This window comes from Atractosteus spatula, chromosome 8 (genome assembly GCF_055471065.1).
Source record: "Atractosteus spatula isolate fAtrSpa1 chromosome 8, fAtrSpa1.hap1, whole genome shotgun sequence".
In the NCBI taxonomy this organism is placed as follows: Eukaryota; Metazoa; Chordata; class Actinopteri; order Semionotiformes; family Lepisosteidae; genus Atractosteus; species Atractosteus spatula.
This window is the reverse complement of record NC_142713.1, coordinates 22,879,041-22,904,189: the sequence shown is the minus strand read 5'-3', so window position 1 is coordinate 22,904,189 and position 25,149 is coordinate 22,879,041. Positions and strand designations below refer to the sequence as shown.

Sequence of the window (25,149 nt, the reverse complement as noted above, 5' to 3'; positions counted from 1 at the left end):
CTATCTCGATAAGGGGGCAAATGTTTTTTTCCCTTGGTGGCAGCAATGTGCTTACATAGAATATGGATTGGAAGCAAAAACTAAACAATTGCCTAAATTATGTTGTTTGAATAATTCCAATCCCATTATTGTATATACTGTTGTTTTGAACCTATCCAGTTTATTATTTTGTTATGTACTAAGGCCTGAATGAGTCAAAATTAGTCTTGTTCCGTTCATTCCTTCCATTCGTTCAGCTGTTCAGAATAACATACAGCATACTGTACTTCCTGTAAATCTTTTGTTTAACAGAGGCATGTTGGTATCATTGAACTTAAAATGTACCATTTAGTATATCTCTAAAGAGTGAAATAATGTTTTAAGTTCTGTTAAAGAAAAACTTATTTGATATGAAACACATTTGTATTAAAAGAAAAAGTGCACCTTTAACCGTTAAAGAAATAATTTAAGGAAATTCACAATATTAACACTGACTTTGAAACAATGAGTTTATTATTTGGCACTGATTTTCTACTTTAATTATCTGTGGTGCATTTTACAGTATGTTATGCTTTGTAGAAATAAATACTCTAATTAGATATAAAATAGTTCCTGGGTGTTATAAGAAGTCATCTAAAGAGATATAAATAAAGTACACTGCATATTGCACACATCTTCCTTTTATATTCAGTTTCAGGTGCCATGTAAAGAAACATGATTTTAAATATTCCAATCATATTTACTTAAAAGTGAGTTGATAAAGATTATTGAACACTACATTACAAACTGTTTTGATATATCTGAGAAAATAAAATGTAACATTCATTATTGTTATTGTTTAGCAGAGTAATTGAATGTTTAACTTAATCAAAGCCTTCATGATAAAAAATTAATATTGTTTATTATGAGTCTACCCTCCTCCATCCTTTCCCATAACAAAGATGAATAACAATTTGTGTTCATCCTTTTTCTAGAGTTTATATATATATTTAATTACAGCAAATTATACATGTATGCTCATTCTATTCCTTAGAAAATTCAATGCTCTTTTTTGTGATTCATGCTGACCTTGAAGTAAATGAAGTTAAGATAATTAAATTATTTCTATGTTCTGACAAGTTTTTATTTCTCTAAATTGGATTTAACAATCTAAGTAAAATATATTATATTCCCCTTTCAGTGTATTTCAGTATCTTGGTATATTCAAAACCAAACTTAAGCCTAGACAAATTTTATTTCACTTCTTGTTATTTTAATTTTAAAACAGTGAGAAGCATACATGCCATGATGCTCACCGAGAAAAGTAAAATGAAAATTGATAGATGGAAAAATTGTGGATTATCTGTGAGTATTCAAGATAACACTTTGGTTAAGAAGAAGGCTCCACAGCCGAAACCACAGTTGTGTTTCGTTTCTTCTCTTTTCAGAATGGAATAAACCTTTACCTTTTCCTTTGCAGCCTACGAATGCTGAAGCAGCTATGTACTTGGACTACTTTTCTTAACTGTAGTTCAAGAGGGATAATGACAAAGTCAATTTCACCCATCTGTTTTAAATCTCAGTCATTACCGACTTTTTCTATATATATATCTTCCCACCATCTCTTCTCATATTTTGTTGCAACCATCCTGCTTCTACCCCATCTCCACTTTTGCAGCTACCCCTTGGTTAACTCCTCTCTCTGAACAGGGAGCCTCATCCTATGGCCAGGAAGTTACCCCTTATCCAAGGAGCTTAAGCCAAAATGTATCATACTTAAAATACTCAATAAACATTCACAAAGCACATGATTCTTGGATGCCGTTAATCCTTGTGAACGTCTTCTTAAATCCAAGCTAAACAAGGCTAGGGCTGTTCAATCCTCGGTTGGGAAATCTCCATGGAAAACCAGGTTGTTTCTGTAAGTGATGATAGTGAATCAATAGTGAGAACTCTTCCCCATGGACCAAAATGTAAAAAAAAGGTTGGTGAACGGGTAAACTTTGTTGTTCCTGATTAGGAGCAAAGTAAATTGAATGAGATGTTAAACTAAAATTCTAACTACTTGGTTAATTAAGATGGCATGACATTGCACGCATGAGAACAGGAGTGTTAACCTTTGTGTCATGGCTAATTCAATTAATAAAGAAATTCTCTACCTGATCTCTTATGTAGTAGGGCTGACAGCTTATAATGGCAGCTATGTGCTACCTTGGTGGGTGGTGCTCTTAGGTGGTGAATGAAATGGGACTCTTCCTATACTGTGTGTATATAGTATGTATGTTTTTTGGATCCTTTGAGATACAATATTATTATTAAACATGAATTAGAAGATACAGACGTCCCTTGTGCTATGAGGTCAGACTCATCAGCTGCTTAAGTTCTTGTAATAATCCAACAGACATGTAAATTCTTCAATTCAATTCCCAATGAATAGTCCATAAACAAAAATGACACATCAATGACTGTTCTTTGCTTCACTTGAATTATGTCCTACTCAACAATGGAAAAGTCACCTTTATATTTACTTTAATTATAGTTGTCAAAGAAGGTCTCATTGTTTTCATACTTAGATATGACAGGTCATATGCTGTAGCAAACAAAAGGTGTTCTAAATATGTAAATTATTTAAAATTCTTAGAAATATTCTAAGAAAAAATATGAAAACAATCCACTGTATACAATAAAGGGGCTGAAAACTGTGGACTGAATTAAACTGTTCCTTTGGTTTAGGATAATGGTGTTTTCTCTAGAAAGAGTGGCCTGTACTTAAAAGTAAATAATGGACAATTTTCATTGCAAAACAAGTACAGATATTGCTTATGATGATTTTTCTTGTATCATTATTTCAGTTTTATTTCAGTTTTATTTCATTTAAAATTAAATCAATAAATAAAAACTAACACATATTGTGTAAATGAAATTACAGCAGAAAACCTGTATTTATTAATTTGAGGGCTGTGTAGTCCAGAGGCTTATACTTCTTATAATCAGCCACTCCTTTTGACTAGCTGTCACAACAATTCTTACACATTCAATATCAAATGAAATTTTATGTTCCACATCCTGGACTTCAATGTTCCCATTTTTAAATTCACCTAAGGTAATGAAAGCTGAACACTGTTTTCCTTTTTTAGTACCCACAATTTTCTCCCCAACTTCTAAGGCTCCGTGATGCAAAATATCATTTTGACGGTCGTCTGTGCCTGTGACAATTTTAATTCTGTTAATCTTGGTTGACTTATCAAATACAATTAAAAAGAAGTCTCCTGTAGAAGGTGACTTGCCCCAGAAGTACTCATCTCCACTGCTGTATGCTTTACTGGCATCATAATTTTCAAATACATTGATATTTGTATACAGATTGGCAGGTGGATTATCAGGAATATCAAAAGAGTCCTCTTCAAAGTCATCATCCTTTAATTTGTTCTCAGCTCCCTTGTAAGAAGAATAATAACCCATGTGCTGAAACAGAGATGGCTTGAATCTTATGACATCCTTTTGTGCAAGAAGCCCTCTAAAGTGAATGAGAAGCCAATCACATGGCATTTCCTGGTAGAACATCAAGAGAAAGTGAGCCAAACGTGGAAGATCATGCGAGTGGTAGAGTTTCCCAATGTATCCCAACTTGGAAAACTCAAGTGTAACCCAGTAGGATCCTTCCCGTGAGGTAATGACTTTTTTCATAGCAGTTAAGAAGTTTTTTGCACATCGGACATCATCTTCCAGCATCATATAATAATCAGAGAGATTGCTGCAAAAGCTTAAAAGGAAGGCATAGTCAATGTTTTGTTTAGATCGGAACCTGACCCTATCTTCAGGGTCATTATAGTTTCTCTTTAATCCATCTAAAGCTGGATAGTACTCTTCAGGAGCATGTATGACCAGTAGTCTCCCAGCTATAATATGGTGGGCAAACTTTCTGGAGATGTCTTGCACTAAACATTCACACCATGCCAAATCAAAGTCTGCGAGATGAACAACAACTACAATCTCTTTTAGTTCTTCATAACTGGACTGGTCAAAAATAGATTTTATTGTTTCCAGTAAATAGTTCCCTCTTTTTCTTTTCACAGATGAAAGTCCAATGGTTAAGTATTCTGCAAAAAGAAAAAAACAAAGATGACCATCACACATGCAGCACAGATGATAGTACGGTAAGGTAATGGGAAATGCTTTGGTTTATGTCTGTGTGTTTCATTACTGCATAATTTTGTGAAATTATTCTTGGGAAATTAGCATGGACTTGGTATGTCAGTGCGAATAGGCATTCATTTTCCTGGTAATGCCTATTTTGCTCTGAAAGCTATGCAAATAAGGAACAGTGGGAAGGCGTAATACTTAAATTAGACGGTGTATAGTCTTTGTGAATTTTCATAGTTTAACCTGAAAGACCTCATGATACTGTTATTATACACAGATTACTGTTTGTATAATAAACCATGAGGGTGATGACATGCTAAAATAGTGCTGAATATTTCTAATTTACTGATGTATTGTACGTACCTCTTTAAACACTTGGTTGTAGAGTTTTTGCCAGCACTAATTTTCAGACATAACTAGTGTGTGTTTGTGTATTGAGCAGTGTTTTTTTTTTCATCAAAAGAAAACTTAAGCAAGAGAAGTATCAAATTACGTCAAACAACAGTATATTATTCTCAAAATGGGCAATTAACAAGTTCTTCACAGTGTGAGGACTGGGCAAAAATGAGGTATTTTTCTCCCAAGGCAATTAAAAAATCAGGAAAATTGATAGCAACACTGGTTCAAGGTATTTACTCTCATAACTATAATATATGACAATTTAATTCTGAATTAAAAGTTTACTGTAAATATTTATTTATTTGGATTATGATATACTTTAAAACGCTACTCACTTTTTCTAGCTAAAGGTGATCCAGCAAGGTAGCGGAATGTGACATTTATAGTTCCAGTGAAGTTAGATAAGTCTTTAAATGTAGGAACATAGCGTTCAGAATTCAGTTGATGCATTGATGCTTCTCGTAGCTGTCTCTTGTCCTCTTCCTAAAAACAAGTTTACAAGAAAATAATTTAAACATGTGAAATGAAGATGTTCATCTCATTTTTTTTTCTCAATTTCACTCAGACATGGTATCACTTGACACTACATATATTTTTCAGATATGTGTCATGTTATTGAAACTATACAGATTTAGCCATTCAAAATGCACAAGGGGTGTTGCAGTAAATCGCAGTGCACGTGCCGAAAGGTACCGCATAATACCACGTGTCCTTTTAAAATTACTGTATGTAAAATACCTTGTAAAACCGCCAGGTGGAGATGGGAAAGCTTAACGTCTCATGTGCGGCATTTGGGCTGTCGCCAGAAACCGCCTGGCTTCGAATCCCGGTTAATGCTAAGGGGCAATCTTTTTCCAATTAAAGAATTTACATTGTAAACTGTTTAATAATTTTGAACCTTGGATTACATCATGTTACACAGTAAACAGTAGGTATATTTTATAAAAGCAAGATTGCTCAGTTGGACAAAAGTACACAACCTTCCACCTTCTTCATAAATATTTTAATTATGCATAAATATTTTATGCATCAAAGTTTTTAACTTGGTAACTTACAGTGGGTTGTGGTTTTAACGTGCTTGTTCTAATATTATAAAGATTATATGCTGTACTTCATAAAAATATAACGTTTTATTCTTTTTTTAAGAATACATAGTAAGAACACCACTTGCTGTTATTGTAAAAAAATACAACTTGTACTGATTTAATACCACTTGATAGTAATATTAATATGGAATTTATAAGTGGACGTTTTGGAAACATTTTGAAATTCGTTTTTTTTTTTAAGTTTTATTGTCCTTATAGTGATCTTGGGCAATTGACTGTAATGTAGTGCGCTGCACCCAGGCGGTTCAAAGCCCGATCGGAGAATTTCTTTCAGTTTGTTTCTTACATAGATGTGTAGGGACAATTATTAATTGTAGCAGTAAGTCACAAAATTATTCTTTGATGGCTATTAGAACACCGACCTTGCAGGATAACTCAGCAATGCACACACATGGATACTAATACATGACAATACGTTTATTAATATATAAAATGTGCATATAAACATAACAGATCTTATAGTGAGGGTTAGGAGAATACAAAAGGCATATATTCAATAACGAAGAGTTACAAACCAAGAGAGACATACATTCAGTATATCATTCATTTATACCGTTTTGTTAATGAGCTTTGATTACAACTTCTACACTAGATACTCAAAAGCAAGTACGTCACTCGTAGGAATTAAATTGATATCAACTGGGGTTGAGATAACAATTGAATTCTTGAGCTGTAATGCAGAATGTTGAATACTCATCCAATCTGTGTGGATTCAGATCTCCCGCGGACACAAGGGAACAGCGACAGGCTGCTGCTGCGTCCAGTCGGCGTCCTCTGGCAGTCCTGGTTTGGCGTGAGGTGTGGGAGAAGGAGGGAGAGATTTCTGCTGCAGCGCGCTGGCTGTGGGCTCTCTGAAGACCAGCTAGTTAGTCCTGGCTTAACTAGCAGAGATTGTGCACATGGAAAGTGACTGTGGGTCCAAGTAAGTCACACTCTTTAGATGGGAAGAAGACCGGTTCGTTCACTATGTAGCGCTAGTCCTGAATACTGATATTCAGTTGTCTACAGTTCCGACTGTAGTTCACTCGTTGATCAGGCAAGCATTCGTGGTGGGGTACTGGTGGTTTACGAGGCTTTCTGCTGGGCTAACCTCAGGCAGATCCCTTTGGTTACGCGCGGGCGACCTCCAGTCTCGACTCTTAGAACAAAGTAAAGTCCTGGCACTCGGACACACTGGCCGTCACAGGCCGCTACAGACGAATACATAAAAATAGTCCATTATAGCTAGTTGTTGGCTCCGGCGTGAGTGTATGTATCTGGATGAATTATTATAAGTGATGTTTTCGTGATTAATTTGTGATTAGGATTTCTTTGTGGAATTCTTTTAAGTTAAACAAAGAAAGGAAGAAGTGTTATTTTTACAATTGCTAGTAACCAGAGAACAGCTTATCAATATGTTGAAACCATACCATGACAGTGAAGACAGACGTGTTACACTGTGACCCAGCCACTGTTGTTTACTACAGTATGTTATAACGATGTTGTGTGGCTCTGCGGGAATTATTCTGTAAACTGAAGATTCATAGAGCAGACATGTTGTGTATCGCCTCTTATATTTGTAAAAACGTTCCAATTTAAATGCAATACAGAAATAATAATAATAATTATAATTTACCATGGACGAGTTGTAAACTGAAGAGTTACAAAGAGACAGGTTGAGTTGTCTTTTCAGCTTGGAATTTAACCTTTAGAGCGATCCTTTTGACTATATTTTTTTACATAGCCAGATGAGTAGAAATAGATTGGATTAATAAATGGATTAAGAAAAATATTTCACACATGCGTTGAAACTGTATGGCTTTGGAACAGTGGGAGGCGAGACCTGGCTGGGAGGGGGGACGGTATTTTGATTTTCCTGCGTGAACCATATTCACTACAATACTATTAATGAGTCCCTGAGGCATATCGTACGTGTTTCGGAATTATAAAAAATAAACCTTTGTTGAGTTTGCAGGAGAAACATGCATTGCTTGCAAATTTTGATGATTTTGACAAACAGCTAATATTCGTTGCGTCATGTTCCAGGAAGCAATGGGAGGTAGGACCCTGTACATGGCTACTCTGGTGGAGTCTGATCGGGTGGTATATAGAATTCCAAAGTGATACGGTGCCAAATCGAGAGACAAAGTCATGGTTTTGAACGAGATCTAGGAGTAAAAAGCCTGAAGGGTTTCGAGGAGTTGAAGTACAAAAACGAGAGGTGAAGTCGTGGTCTAGTACGAGAGCAAGGAGTCAAAAGCCAGAAGAATAGTATTTGAAAAAACGCTGGGACAAGTAACAAGTTACTGAGCTCAGGGAGGAGACCTCAATAGTGAGCGAGGTAGAAAAGAAGAGTGAGGTTTTAAATAGTGTTGGTGCGAGATGATAATGCGCAGGCGGGCACCAAGAAATCCCTCCCAAGCTCTTTCAGAACATCTTGGAGATCGTCTGAAGGTTGATTTGTTATTACATTATTATTCACATTAATATTAATATTTGATATATACAATTATAAGAAATGTGACTGTATAACAGTGTATTACTATGATCTTGCAAGTACGTTTTTTTTTAAATGTTTGTAATCGCAAATTCTTACAATACATTTTGTATTGTTATTCAGTTTGTGTCTGCGTGTTAGCTGGTGGGCAAACGTTCGAGGTGAAAATTCTTCCACGAGGAAGTTACCTTTAAAGTAGGGAAGCCGGCACCAAACTTTTTTAGTTCTGTATATCGCTTAAGCCACACAACGATTCTAAGCTGATCATGACGAAGGCAAATCACCCATTTTTCGTGCAGAAAAATGTTAACTACTGTATCTAAACCCATAAATAACTATCTAAACCTGTTTTATTCAAGGATTTTAAAGTCACACAATGTCTAATTTAGGGATTGACAAGCTATTGTTTCTTGTCATGAATTTCCTTTAAAATTAAAATAATCATTTGCCCATAGTGCAGTACAATATTGTTATATTTTTATGTTTTGAGAGTCTTCAGAACACTTTGACTGATGAATAAAAATGTAGCATAATGCTAAATAATTTTACACCTGGGATCCGCTTTATTCAAACTAAGGTTTGTAAAAATGCAACCAGGTACTAGATATTTAGATACTAGATATATTAGAGAATTTCACAAATCGCAATCTTAAAAATGCCTGTGGTTTGAAGGTTCTGTGTCATTGGTTGATTGAGTTATTGACATCTGAAGCATCCTGTCTCAAAATTAGGAGTATTAATAAGAAAGCGAAGGTTGTGAAAACAACAACAAATGACCCTGAACAATATACAAAAAGACTGAAATTGTTATTATTAATAATTTAATATCATTAATAGTTGACTTGTTGTAAAGGCTTGTCTTGAATTGTCCCATTGGGATGCAGTATTTTTTAATTGAACTGAATTAATAAAAACAGTTTTTTACTTCCACTGTTGACAGTATTCATATTTGCTCATTCATATTTTCAATGTATTTATTGAAGACATTGTGATATATAAAAATAAAATGTCAATATATTGAACATAATATTCACTACTTAATTTTTTTAGTGTTTTTGTTGCAAGAAAAACACATGCCTTGAATGGGATTTGAGCACTACCCTCACAGTTGAGAGGCAAGCGTTTAATCCACTATACCAAACTGTCACTTCATGAGAATGCTGAAACAGGTTGAAATATTTCCTACATAATCACCAGTGAATGAGTCAAGGAAGTTCTAAAAAGTATGCATTTTTTTACTGTGATAATGAGCACAGGTATTCATAGAAAAGGTTGAAACATATATAAACTTAATATAGTCAGAAGGATCACGTAAAAGCTTAAATAACCACAGTAAGAAACCGAGTGACTTAAAATGTTTATAAAGAAAGTGGAATACACTGTCGTGTATTTTTTATTTAAACTACCAATACCAGCCATATACAGCTTGTATATTTATATTCCTAAATTAATATCGTTTATGACCTTCAGAGACGTAAGGTTGTAAGGTTCCATTTTAATATTCCATATTAAGTGGATTTAAACATGCACAGTAAAGAGTAGCAATCGTTTCAGTAACAACTAATACACCACAAGAGCCACCTGTCGGTCATTTTGGTCAGCCAATCACGTACCGCAGTAGGCTGTAGATGTTTTCCCATGGTATAGCATTTTACCATGCATTTTGAATGGCTACATCTGTATATCAAGACTATACAATGAAACTCTTCCGTGTCATTTGGCAATGATCTTTTTTCCGAAGACAAATTAAGGGGAAAAATGAATGTCAATCTTTATCTGAAGCAGAAAGGTCTTATTCAATCAGGCATCAATCAGTGCTTGTGCTAACACTACAGTGTACATTGTATGGGTCACAGTTAAGTCTAACAGCCTCTGGAGATGCCAAAAGATACTGCAGGCATGAATCAGTTGGCATGTACTGTAGACGGTTGGCATGTACTCTAGCAAGGTTAGAAATAGGAATTACAGTTTTCTCAGACAGAATGGGGCCAATAATAATGTCCAAGCTACCTACTATTGAGCTACATGTGTACCGTTTTACTGGTTTCTAGGAGGTTCTCAATCTTTGAAAGAGAAACCCAGTGAACAGTGGGTTAGTTACTGTGCAGAGGCAAACAGGTCCACCTCTGCCCATCTAACATGTTCCTAAATATGCGGCACTACGTCTATTTGTACAGTAGGTGCCATTCTGTATGGTCACAACTCCCCTGGAAAGCAGGTTTGCCACTGTGTTAATCACAACTCTGCTGTGCATAGCCCTGAGAAACAAATATGATTCATACACCTTGGGAGGAGTTCTCATGCCTAAATGAGAAGGTGAAATGATGCTACATCCTCTTGATAATAGAATTATCAAACACTGTAGGTGTTGTCTGTCTAAGTCAGGGCATACTGTACTTCCGCACCAATATGGCGAAGACATAGAGCATCCTCAGAAATACCACACAATGATGATTTTAGATTGGTATTGGTATAGTATGTGATGAACTCAAAATGGAACAGTACATTTCTAGTGTTAAATGAGATTATTTAACAAACTTAAGACCAAATGTTATTGTACTTAGAGGAAGTACATCATTTGGGGGTTCCAGTTCCCATACCTTTAGCCCAGTTGTGAACCTCTGTGATGGATCTCGTCCAGAGTGAGAATGTTGTGCTTTATTTTTTACTTAATTCCACAGAAATGAGAATGAGCTCAGACCAAATTATCCTCTTTTATAGTAGTTTAATATTGTTGTGGTAGGACGAGCTTCAGCTGGGTTAGCTCATTTGTTTCCCAGCTTGATTAGCTTATTCTAAAATGTTCAGGTTTTGATTTGTTATAATTCCACAGTTGCCTTGGGTAAAGGTAGAATATTTGCAATAATTAATTTAGGTGAAACTATTTCACTGTTGAATCATTAAATTACCCACATTAGAACACCAACAATTTAACTTTAAATGACTGGACCTTTTCTAGTGAGGTTATTAAGCCAGCCTCCATTGGAACAGATCACTGGACAGACATACTGTACTGTAGGCCCCAGGGCCAGAAAAAGACAACAATACAGTAATTACAAAGGTAGAACTGGAAGCTGACAACAGACAAAAAGAATCATTTTTATCTATCATCATTATTGCAAGATGATTATGCCATGAGAGAATTCCTCCTTTAAATTACACTTGAAGCCACTTTTGGTCAAGGGCTATTTGAACACTGAAGAGTACTGAACTCTGAACCTTACTGTTTAAGAGAGATCTGTTTATGTTATTCTAGAAAATTCTGATATCCTATATTGTACAATCCTCAGGCTAAAAACATCTCTCCTAGATTTATGAATTGTTAGAATAACACACACCCCAGCTATAGACTGTTTGACCCTCTACCATCTGGAAAATGGTACCGGAGCATCCGGGCCTGGACTCAGAGAGTTTTTACTCCTGCACTATAAAATTCCCAGCCTCTCTCACCCCACGATCTGAACCCTTACAGTGCCTTCTCTCTTTATCAAAACTCAAAGAAACATTGAAATCTACCTCTACCTCACATGTCAAGAAGTTCACTCCCCATAATTTTCTATTCTTAATTTCATTCTATTGATGTATGAGTTTGCACAACTGATGTTGTTTTGCATATTACCTGTTTTCTGTTGTTGTTTTGCACATTATCTGTTGTTGTGTTGCACATTTCCTGTTGTTGTTTTGCACATTGCCGGTTGTCTCTGTCTTTCTTTTCTTATACAATTATATTGTTGTTTTTTGTACTACTGAGTGCTAACTAAATAGCATTTCATTAAACCATATACCTGTGTATGAGTATAATGACAATAAACTTGAACTTGAAAATAAAACCTAAATGAAGAACCTGTGTCATAATAAAATGGATCCTAATAAGGCTGAAATCTCTATCTGTAAAAAAATACTAATGCATGAGGACCATCTTATAAATCTAAGGGACCCATTACTGAAATAAGAGAGACATTTTTAGATTCTAGATCTCGGCAAAAATAGCTGTGTAAAAACAAAAAAACACTACCCATTTTTTCAAACCTTCAGTATAAGGTAACTTGCTGATAATTAGAAACATTGCTGACCTTGCTTAAATTCACCCCCAGTCACAATAATATCATCAAATATCACCTTAACTAACAGTTAGGGATTTTCCATATTAGAACATATCAGTTTTAATACTTGTTCAAAACAGGTGTTAGGATGAGGGGCTTTGTACAGTATAAATTAAAAACATAGTAAGTACTTACCAATACATAGCCGTCTTCTATATAAAGATTCACAAAAAGAAGGCAAGTGATCAGGGCACCTAAGAACGGGATAGCTGAACGCTTCCGAAAGCACCTCATTTTGTCCAGATACTTCCGAATCAACCGCATGACAAAAAGGTAGATCCAAAAACCTGCTGTAAACAAAAATGTACATCTAATTAGCAAAACTCAGTATGTCTACATTGTTTTATAGTCTAGTCTCTTCCATTAAATAACCTAATGCTTACATTTAGATTATCCTTTCCTCCCAAGATTCAACAGTGATCCCTTCAAAATTCTGTCATGTATTTAGCTTATTTACAGTGCAATCAAATTAGATGTTTACAACTGCAAGGAAAAATAGCTGTTCATTTTAGATTGGTGAAGGACTGTTAAGTAAATGCACACATAACTGAGTTTAGGGAAATATCTTGTGTGAGATTAATTTTTTCAGTGGTGGGAAAAATTATTTCCACAAAAGCAGCATGCCAGACACTAAAACCTTTGCTCAATCAATGAATGTTTACAAGGTCATCTTTGTAGTATTTGTGTAATTAAAAATAGCATGAATGAAAAGTAGGTCACACACTGTAAGAGTGCATGGCCGGGCATGCAGTCCTAGTTAGTGGTAGCTAAAGGGAAAGGCCCCCTCAGAAGCTTTAGATCCAGAAAGCATTTCGTTGCATTATTTTGTTTTTTTCCTTCCTTAGTATGCTATACTTTACTTGTCTTAACTTATTCAAGATATTTTTTTTTCCTGCACAAGAGAACTCCTGCAAATCAGAAGCAACTTTTATTCATAGTTTTTTATTTGTAGATCTAAGGGTAGGTTTTATGCCTTTTTATTTTTAGTCAGTTTGTTTTTTAAAGCAAATGCCTTGTAATGTCAATGTGCAGCTGAATCTGTATCCCTTCCAGTTATTCTATTTTTATCCTATCTAAACAGCTTCATACAATTTTCATTTTATTAAAGATGAATATAAATGCAAACATTTTTCATGTAATATATTTTTTTCTAGACAGTCTGTAACATTTTACAAATAGTACGCAATTTGATCTGACAGTTACATTTTCTATCAAAGTTATATTTGTATAGTTGTATGATTTAGATATCTAGCCATCAGATGGCAGTAAAGGTACACATCAATTCAAAATCAATGCTGATCAGATACTAGTGCTAAACTAAACATTACAGTGCTAAATTATTTGTTGTATTTTAAAACATATTTTTACAAGTATTACACCCGTGTACACTATATGTATGATAAGAACAAAGGTATTACTTCTTTGTGCATTGTTCACTTGAAACATGAGGTGTTTACAGCCTCAAGACTGGTATGTTTACCTATAAAATACATTTTATCTGGTTGCAAACAGTCCATAATATATTTGCATAAGAGTATAGGTCCAACAGGCAGCAGAGTTTTCATCTTTGTAAGTCTATGAAATAGTAGACTGCATACACGCCTTAGAAAAATCTAACCACGGAAAAAGTACCTTATATTTCACAGAAGCAGACTGATATACAGTACTCACTGATCCTTAAAAACATAATCTCATTGCACTATTTTGCTCCATTCCAGCAGCCAGGAGAGCACACATGTAGCGAGCTCAGGGGAAAATGCAAGTAAAAATTGACTCTTATTCTCTGATATTTACAAAAAAGTGAATGTATCCCAATACGTATGATCAGTTGAAATCACTGGGTTAAATATAAAGTATATTTTTTTCTAATATGATTAAAAGTATGCATGGGATTACCCTAAATAAAATATTACACTGTATTGATCATATATACATTTATATTAATCTATTCTTGATAAGAAATGCAAATTGCTTGACTAATTATTTGGATGGCACTGTACAAACTAAAGTCTTTAGTTTTACTTAAGTAAAATATAGTAAAGTATAGTAATATTTACTGAAGTAAATATTTTGCTACAGGCTGTATGGACTTCCAGGAAACACACCTGTATATTTTTTTTAACTTCCTATGTATTACTAATTTAATGCTCTATGTTTGAATAATATCAATTTTGCTAATATACAGTATTTTCTTGGGATTGTTTTCATTAAAGAGTTTGTGATTATCCAATTAAATGTACCATTTGTTTAATTGGAGCAAAGTAACTTTTAGGTATTTAAACAGTAATTCTTCAGAGACCTGCAACGGATGGTTCATGAATATTAGAAATATTAGAGCTTTAAATATTATAGAAATATTAGAAATTGATGGCCATCTTGCCTGGATTAAACCTTTTTTTCTGAAGGATCATTTCTCTTTGCCCATGAAAATATTGATGATGAAAATTAAACCAAATCTTCCAAAATTTCACTCTCCTATGGTTTATATCCCAAAAAAAATCTAAACTTTGGCTTTTATTTAATACCAATTCTGTTAAAAGTTTGAAATGTATTATTATATTTGAAATTCTGTAAAGTTAACAGAATAGAGCACATTCTCTTGGCACTGAAATGTGATGGCATTGATTATCATTTAACTTAACCTTCTGCTTGGGAAACTATTTGTTTCAAGCACTGCATTTGATCTAAACTAAAGATCCCACTCCTAAGACAGAAACTTAGAGACTGTCCAATTTTTCTGTTTATAAAGTTAAAGGAAGTGCAAATATATAAGTGAAGTTTTAGTTCACTCTATATTCTACTGCATAGTGCAGTTTTGTTTGGTTGAGTTTGGTCTTGGATGATGACTTTTTCACAAGTTTTTGTTTGCTGTTTTCGGTTCACTTGACAACCATTCTAACCCAAGCACTACATTCATAAAATTTTATACTGGGGAGTGTTTCAGAACATGACAGCGGTCTGTTTTATTTTATCTGCCTGTATTATTGCCTGTTTGGTTCTACTCCAAATCCCCACTGCTGTCTTGATCTGCTTTGAATTGATGTCAGTCCTGTTACCTTGCAGTAATGGTGCAAATTCTCATTTTCAGGTGTGGCGCTGTAATTTTACAAGTTTTGTTAACAAAGTGATCTTCATTGGCTATGCACTCTTCGATCAAATTATCATCATTTCATAAATCTTGATATATGAGTAGTTTTGAATATCCTATGAAAATAGTAATTCATACATACATTTTCTAACCTCTTTATCAGACACAGGGTTGCGGGGGAGCTGGAACCTATCCCAGCAAGCAACAGGCACAAGGCAGGAAAAAGCCTGAATGGGACATCGATCCAATGGCAGGCACAGGCACAAACACACACATACTCAGACCAGGGTCAATTTGACCAGAATCAATTCTGATTGCACCCAGAGAAAACCCATGCAAACACAGGGAGAACATTCAAACTCCATACAGGAACTCCAGGAACTAAACCCTGGGCTCCAGTCCTGCAAGGCAGTAATGCTAGCCACTGCACCATTTAAAAAACAAACATACTTAGAATACTTAGAATGCTGACAAATGTTTAGAAACAGTAACCAAGCAGTTTTTTTCATGCTGTATTTTTAACCTTTTTTTTCATACTATATCCTAGATATCCTTCATTTATATCCTAGTCCAGGAGTATTCATGTGTTTGCTGGTTTTGCCAAGTTCTTAATCACAAGCTAATTTGTTGCAGTTATCTATTTGATATATTTTGTGAATTTGCTTTCAGCTCCTACAAAGCTGAATACGATTTATAATTGGTATAAATCTTGTGCTAATTAAAGTTTCAAGACAACCTTCATTCGAATGTGCAAGTTGCAATTTAACCAATTGGACTCAAGCAGAAGGTAAAAAACACTGAAGCGCAGTGGGAGTGTGAGATACTGTCATTCCCTCATGTCTGTTCATCATCAAAGATCAGCTCTTAAGAACAGTTTACTCCAAAAAAAAGGGAGCACCTTCTTAATTAGAAATTTGAGGAGCGACTTTGAAATGATCTGTGTGCTGATGTTGTTGGAAATAAGGCTGTATAACTGGGGACTTTTCTGAAATCTGAAATTGGAAAAGACTGAGTGAAAAATGTCTAACCTGAAAAAAAACAGATCAGTTACAGGCCCCGATTAGCACTGGAGAATTAGAACAAAAATCAACAGACACATGATTGAGGCCAACGGTTCTATTAAACATAACTGGAGCAGAATGTAAGAAATAAAAAAGAAAGAAAGTTGTATGGATTAGCTTTCACCCTTCTCAATAAATATTCATAAATAAACATGAATAATTTGCTGTGATGACTCAATATTGAAGAAAGAAATTTCATATAGATTTTTTTCCCTTGCCCTAAGTGGGACCTTTACTGATCTTTAGGGCTATACTATGCAATCAATAAACATATCTGTCAATTTGGCAACTGGGCCAAGGTTTAGGTTATACACACTTTTTCTGCACCATGATACTTTTCAGGAGATATTTCATAAATAAATGGATAATGAATGTTGACAAAACTACCAGCTACTTAATGAGCCAGATGTGCTGAATGGCCTCTGCTTGTTTGTAACCTTTTTTATGTTCTTATTATGCTGGCCAAATAAAATATAATATTTTTGCCTTGTTTCTTTTGTATTTGTTACATTGCAAGGTTCCAATGCATTCCAGTCACACATTTTATGGAACACTAATAGCTGAAGCCTTAAAGATAGTATATATAAAAATTCAATTTTTATTTTCAAAATTCTGAATCTTTAGTGGTGGACAGATGTTTTTTAATAATCAACATGAATGTATTCACTGCCATAGATCCTGTATATGTTAGAATCTATATTGAAAGTGTAGGGACAATTATTTTACTTAGAATTAAGTGTTATTAAGGATTTCTAATCATGTGTTTCTTGACCAAGCAGCCTGGTGTCTTCATGTGTAAGGGTACAGGAATGGAGCTAAAGAGGTGCCTCACCCACAGAATTACCTTGTGATCTTTGCATGTGGGAAGGTAAGAGACACAGATCTGTCTTCTAGATAAAGATCTTTACCAGGAGAGTGACGACCCAGTACCAGTACTCTTAATGATGGAATTCCACTACTGATATCTGGATGTCTAGCAGAGCATCATAAGCACATCTGGACATGATCCACTACCACCAATGTACAACACTCATCTGGATGATGTGAGGGCTGCCATAGTGCGCCAGTACGCTCACCACACATTAGCTATCAGTAGGGAGGAGAACAGAGTGATGAAGCCAATTCATAGACGGGAATTATTAGGAGGCCATGATTGGTAAAGGCTAATGGGAAATTTGGCCAGGATGCCAGGGTAACACCCGTACTCTTTTCGAAAAACACCTTGGGATTTTTAATGACCACAGAGAGTCAGAACCTCAGTTTTAAGTCTCATTTGAAGGACGCCACCATTTTACAGTTTAGTGTCTCCTTCACTATACTGGGGCATTAGGACCCACACAGACCACAGGGTGAGTGCCCCCTGCTGGCCCCACCAACACCTCTTCTAGCAGCAACCTTAGTTTTTCCCAGGAGGTCTCCCATCCAGGTATTAACCAGGCTCACACCTGCTTGGCTTCAGTGGGTTACCAGTTGTGAGTTGCAGGATGATATGGCTGCTGGCATAAACATAAAGAGTAAGTATTGCAGTTATTTATTTCTTCAGATGAATTGTGGAGAGTAAGAATAATACAATCACCAACAGCATCCACTTGGGCAACATTTTACACACTTCTTTTGTTTTCATATAATTGTGGAATCTGTTTTTCACATCTTCCTCAATTAACTCTCTGTCTCCAAAGTTTATTTTATCTTTTACTGTATAACTTTGTGTATTTGTGTATATTAAGTGTATATACTGTATGATTTTTAATTATTCTTGTTTTTGGGTAAAAAATATAATGGGTGACAACTCTCTGCTTTGTGTAGAGAAGGGTCCTTCCAATTTACTGTAGGTAAAAATTCAGGTTACAGTTCATAAAGACTTGTGGAACAGAAACTTTACGTAAGTCAGGGAGTGGGTGGGCAGTAATGTAAAGGCTCAGAAATGGAATATGACATCCACAATCATGAGTATTGTGTTAAGAATAGTCGTACAAGCATTCACGCAACACATATGACTGCAGAATCTGAATAATTATTACCATTAGTATTTAGAATTAACTTTTACAGTATATATGATCTTTCATTCCAAAGATCTTTACATATAGGAGGGAGACCCACTTTTCCCATCAACAAATGTGCAACAGTTACAGTACTGTGTCCCAGAAACCCCACTACACAGAAGATTAGGTAGAGAACTAATACATTTCTGCTCCAAATAAAATAAGGGGGCACTTTAGGGAGGCCAAATTGTTCAGACTGGAATTTAGCCAGGACACTGGGGTTAACATTGCTGCTGTTACAAACAATGTAACAGAAATTGCAATGAGATCTTTATTGACCACAGTATATACTGCAGCTTAATGTCTCATAAATAAACTATACTTCTGATGAATTAACATATCTTTGGATTATATTTTTTGTCTAGTAGCACTTACAAACAGCTCAATCATTTATGAAAAACAACCATCTCTACTTTAATTTTCTTTTTGTCATATGAGATACAGAATCAACCTAAGGTTATTAAGATTTAGTGTGATTGCAACAATTACAAAATAGCTATAATTGGTCTTCATTATTAGGTTCAATTATTCTCTAGATTGTTTTTGTGGTTTCTTAATTGATATATTAACATTTTGAACTGAAAAAAATGTTCTTTCAGGTTCACTTGTGAATTGTGCACAGTCACTACCAATAAATACTATTTAAACTTTGTGGAAATTTCAGGACTGTTAGTGTTGTAGTTGTACTATAATCATGCTTGTCGTACTGTACATGATTACATTTGCACACAAACATCCATGCATACATTATCAGTAAGCTGAATATCCCAATCAGGGTCATAGAAAACCAAACTTGACCAGAAGTAATAGACACTAGGCAGGGCTAAGGTAGTGCAACTTCTCTCCTGCTGTATAGGATGAAATTTCGTCAGAGGGACATGAAAGATAGAAGCAACCAGAATAACCTGTTAAACCTTCCCAACAAGTCTTTGGAAGATGGGAGAAAATTACAGAACCCAGAGGAAGGCCATGTTAACACAGGGAGAACTGCAAACTTCACACAGACTGAAACATAAGTCCAAGGACAATGGACCATGGAGCTGTAAGGAAGCAGCTCTAACACTGTGCCAACATGCTGCCTCACATTTCAATCAACACACCAAGACTAATAATGGTGATTTGTCCAATGTTGACAATACAGAGATGGTATTAAGCCAATTGAAATCACTATTCACCTTACAGTTAGCATGCTGGAATGACATGAAGTTTAAAAATGTATTGTGACCTGACATTTCAAAACCTTTTACTATGTCTGACTCAGCAGTAAAAACTGCATCCACCATCACTGAAGAACATTGCAGTTTCTTATTTGATGACTCTAGCAGTTTGAACTGGAAAATGAACATTGCAAATTTCTGAGAGCATATAAAGATCTCTAGCCACAACTTATTTTAGTTCTAAGTGCAAAAAAAATGTTAAATGATTAAAGTGTCATGTTTCTTTTTGAATACCTTTAATTGTAGAGAAGTTGTGGTTAGAAATTTAAAAAAAAACATACACAGTATATAATACAAGGTCTAAAGCGTATCCATAAACTTTAAAAACATATTATTTTTATTGGTCTAACTGTGACTGTGATTGCATAATATTATTTTGCACGGTTTCTACAGGAGGGCAAATGCTTTTGTATCACTAGATGAGTCAATGTACTGTACTGTATATTGTACTAGATTCTCATATGTCACACCATTCTAGGACCCTTAATACATGATCTGCGTAAGAAAATTGCAAGGGAAAATGGCAGCAATTTCATTTATATTACTCCATAGAAGGAACAGTAAGTACCTTTTCTCTTTAACAACATGGACATTTCTCCTGTTGTGCTACTAGGAAGTAAGGACATAGGTAATGACCCATATGACTAGTGGACACAAGTAATACCTGGTTATCCATCATATAGGCTAAATGCTGTCAACACATATCATCTACTGTACAGAAAAGCAGTTTCAATCCACAGTATATGCAATGGTTTCTGTTGTTATAACAATTATGAAGAAGAATAGTGGTTTATAGCGCCATATAGTGTATTCATTAATTCAGTTTTCTGAATCTATTTGAAAATCTTTAGCAAAGAACATTAACTTAAAATATGAAAAATAGGTAAAAAGTATGATAGATCCAAGTTATGTCTTAAATCCCTCATACAGTATGTCCAAGTCTTTGTCTTTCTCAATTATATTTGTCTTACCCTTTTGAGGGTACCATCTTTAATTATGTTTTATTTTGTTTAGAAGAATATGTGCTTTCACTTGCAAAATGCAGAATGTACTGCAATGCTGTTTATTCTTCATTCAAATTGAAAGTGGGGCTTGCAAATGCAGTACAGAGCTGTGTTCTCTATTTTTTGCTTTTCTCAGTTATTCGTACTCTGCTATCAGGAGACCTACATCAATTTATATGTATTAATTGTACTAATAGTTTCCTTGCTTATTTGCCTTGAGTACTTTTCATATCTTCAGGGAAGCTTTCACACTATTTCTTAGATACAAAGGGACAAAATAATCTGCTCTAAATAAAGATAAATAAAGATAAAACTTTACCTACTGAAAACTGGTGGTCATTTATCTATTATGAGAATTATATATTATAATCAACTCTTGATGTATTACAATGCTGGGGACAGACCCTAAAGAGTCTCGAAAGAGACTTCTGCTTCTGCCTTCTGCACATACAAAAGGGTAAATTAATAGTCATGGGCAGCTGGTTTACCATTCTCAGTGTTATGAAAATGCCAAGAACTAGTTAAAATTCACTCCCATTATTCTTAGTGGTTTTTATGCTATTAAAACATAAGCAGAGATCGTAAAGCTTTTCCTTGTAAAATAGTTAAATACATACAGGGGAGAAACAACTATCTATAGCTCCTAACTGTAGCTTTACAGTATGGAACTAGAAGTCGTTTTGCACAGCTCCACTACATTTAGCACGGTGAAATGAAAATAAGCTTAAACATATCCGTTCAAACATATTTATCTGTTTTTCGGAAGGAGAATAAAGTTGAAAACTGAATGCAGTTTACAATAAAAGTTTGGGAGAGATGGCTGCAGCCAAGTTCAATCTCATCTCAGCTGCTCTAACTTGTAGTCATTCTGATGTCATTTATTCAATTTAAAAAAACTATTTCAATATTTAACTATATAAATACTGTACATAAGCCTTTGATTCTTTGCATTTGTCTTTTGCATTTCTCCTTCACCCCATCTCTAAATTTGCAGCTACCCATTGGCTAGCTCTTCACTCAGAATGGGGGACCCATCCTCCTAGTCCAATAGCCAGGGAGTTGCCTTCATCCAAGCAAGTTGAACTAATTCTTACTATGACTAAACACATAAAGTATTTTTCAATACATTTAATTTTGGGTGTTACTCTTTGTGAAATGGAAATCTAACTGCATACAGGTTGAATGAACTCTTTCACTGAACTCTGTAAAAGACATTGCGCACATTTGTAAAAAAAAAAACAAATTAATCTCCCAGTCCAGAGCAAGCAGAATACACAATTATGCATTTGAATAATTTTTAAATTATCCGGTTCATGCCATTCTGCATTCTGTTGAATATTTGAATACAACACTTATTTCATTATAATAAATATTAACGCTCAGCAGATCATTTTAATAATTCTCCACATGCTCTGATAAAATCCCCCAAATCCCTTGCTGAAACTCATAATTTGTAATGCAAAGAGACAAGACTCAATCAAAAACAAAAAAAATGTTCCTAATCGAGCTTGAACTACAGCAAAAAAGAAGAAGAGCCACAATGTAAGAAGGATCCATTATATTCATACATTAAATTTAGGAAATAAAATACAACAATATAACAGAAGTGTTCATATTCACTGATTTGGTTTTTTACTTTGGTTTCTTCTGTCTTTTGTTACAGCAAACTTTTTCGTAGTTTTGTTTTTCTATAACTGCTGTACATTTTTTCTGAGAAAGTTTGGGGTAAATGATAGTTTGCCAAACCACATTACATAACATAATCAAGTACTGTATGTCAACTTCTATTAGTAAATAAACATTTCTTAGCTTTATTGACAGAGATTCAATATACATGAAAATCTTACAGAGAACAATTCCATTCAGCTCTTATATATATATATTGTTTAAAGGACAGCATATGGCTTTATCTAACTTATAAAGTAGAAGTGAAAATTGTCCTCTGAACAGTATAGTCCAGTCCTTTATATACAGTATGAAAATGTGCACTTTTATGTTCTTTGGCAAAAATCTAAGATTATTTTCTCATGAACATCTTAAATTGACTAATAAGACTGCTTTCAAAAATTATTTTTTGTCACAGTATAATATTTGGTACTTTTTCTTTCTAAACTGCAAATAATCTTCCACTATTTATTTTTAAAACTATAGTATGTCCATACTGTATGTATCTAGAGATGCAAGATTTGAAGATTTGAATTTCACGTCATTCTCCACTTCTGCTTAAAGCGAGTATGAATCTACTGTAGGTAATAAAAAAGACTTAGAAAAAGGCTGTTTTATATAATGCAGAGAAAAGGAAGACACATAATATATGTACTCAATTTTGTTTGGTACTCATACTGATATAATATACTATAAATAAACAATAATCTTTGGATTAGAGTAGTGATTTCTCTTCCTCAAGTTGGTAGCAGCCTCTAGCATCCTTAAATTTGTCCATTCAAATGACTCTTGGTAAACAAAGAGCTCTTGAAACTTGAAACTGGAAATAAAAAAATGTGATTAATCACCTTGCATACTGTATCTCAGAGAGAAATGTAAACTCCTGTAGTTATGTTACTGGTCTGCCTTATTTACAGCACACTTACTTGTACTTAATTCTTGAGAGTGGTGGCTGACATACAACTCCCTATACTAATTTCAGTTTGTGTTTCTTGTTTATGTTTGCCTCAGCATTCAATAACACAAATGGAGCTGTACCTTGTGCTGTTAAGTAAAAAAATAAATTGAAATAAAAAAGGAAGTCGTAACCACAAAGTTGAAACACCTTCAAGTGCATCAGGAGCTGGAAATGATGGGATCGTAAATGTAAATGTACTGTAGTTGAAGTTCAAAGTCTTATAAAATGGAAGAAATGTTGCAAATTCAAGACGAGTATTGTAATTTTCTGGAGAGATGGACAAATAATTACTTCATTGTACTTAATTCTCATTCAGACAAGTTTCCCGAGGTGCCATAATCACCTTGGTATTGAATAGTTTATGAACTAAAGGGCTGTACTGTATAACCTAGTAATTCTTTTAATCATTTATGTTTTTCAAAGCATGTGGTGTTAAATATTTTTATGTCTTTTCTTGATGTACTGTATACCAAAGGAGGCAAAGAATTAAGAATGTAAATAAAATAGCAAAACAAATTCGTTTTTACTTTAAATGTAACTTTTACATTTTTGGGGGGAAGCACCACCTTATGTAAAAAAAACTAAAACAGAAAACCACTGGAATAGAGGAACAAACTAAAGGCAAACTGTTAATAGAAACACCCCTGGTATTGTGAAATGTGCTAATGGGACTTCAAAATCTTCTGTGTATAAGACATTCATTTATTATTTAATCTAGAGGACTGCACCTCCAACAGAACATTGCCCACTATTGCTATACATACAATATTTCTATTGTACCCAGTGTAAAGTGTTCTATTGTATTGCCTTGTTACCAATTTATATATTCTTTATCCACAGAAACACTAACATTTAGGTGATATCTATTAGAGTAATGTCACTAACAAGTATACAAATTCAACATGTCAAAAATCATCTTGGAAAATATTTAATAAAAATAAAGCAAAATCAAACAGTCATGTGGAAACTGTTCTTGAGTTCAATTTTGTGCAGTTTTTGCTGGCAAATTTCAAAACAGGCCTTAAACTCAATGTGAAAGGTCTGGCCCCGGGGTCCTCCACTCTCTCTGTCTGGAGAGTTCCATTAAGAGCTGAGGCCAGACAGCAGTCAAGCCTTCAAGCACAGAATCAAAGGTTGATGGTCCCCCAGTGAGGAAACACATTTATGTTTAGGAGAAATAAAGCAATTAAGGCCCATATTGGAAGTATGCAATAAACTGCATGAAAGAAGGTATTACATCACATTTGTATACACTAGCCATGGTGATACAGTATTCATTTGTACAATAGAAACCACATAGTATAGTACAAAAAACCCCAGCATTTTCAAAGTTTAATAGTAAAGCTTGCCGAAAAGACACAGAATACAGTAGGTGCAAATACCTCTTTCACCTTCAATCCATCACAATCGGCTAAACTAGAATCAATACCAGTAGAAAACTACTTTACCTTTCACAAATGAATTGGAGGGTTTTTAGTAAGACACCTTTAGCAACAGGTCATTTCCTGAATGCTAAATTAATATACAGCTATGTTCCATTTATTGAAAAAAAATAGGTTCTGAAGGAACGTTGCTGTGAAGTCTGAACTAACTGTGCACTGTACACATTATTTTGAAAACATAATTTGAACAGTGAATGAGGGAATAAGGCTTCAAAACAAGCTAAATACTGTATCTGTGGGGTACTTAATTAAAAGTGGTTTTGCAATATCCTAGTGCTGTGTCATCAGTCTGTGCTTAAGATTCATTTATTACAGATGTTATACTGTAGATTTAAGTGTAAAATGATTTTGTTTCTCTGTGTAATATTATTATAATTATTTATTTTGTTCAGATTTTAAATTCCCTGACATTCATCTTCCAGTCCCTGACTACTATTTTTTATGAAAACCATACATGTCTTAAATCTGTTTAATAAAGTCATGTTTG

At 34.5% G+C, this 25,149-nt stretch overlaps 1 protein-coding gene across 1 annotated transcript in view; it reads right to left on the bottom strand.

Annotated features, from left to right (window-relative positions):
- Positions 1–2,241: 2,241 nt before the first annotated feature.
- mgat4c (mgat4 family member C) overlaps positions 2,242–25,149 on the bottom strand; it is a 140,957-nt gene continuing 118,049 nt past the window's right edge. The window contains exons 2-4 of the mRNA XM_088923434.1: positions 12,321–12,475; positions 4,836–4,983; positions 2,242–4,058 (exon numbers count right to left, since the gene is read on the bottom strand). Coding sequence (XP_088779560.1) covers positions 2,905–4,058; positions 4,836–4,983; positions 12,321–12,449 — 1,431 coding nt within the window. The 5' untranslated portion in view covers positions 12,450–12,475 and the 3' untranslated portion in view covers positions 2,242–2,904. The remainder of the gene's footprint in view (positions 4,059–4,835; positions 4,984–12,320; positions 12,476–25,149) is intronic.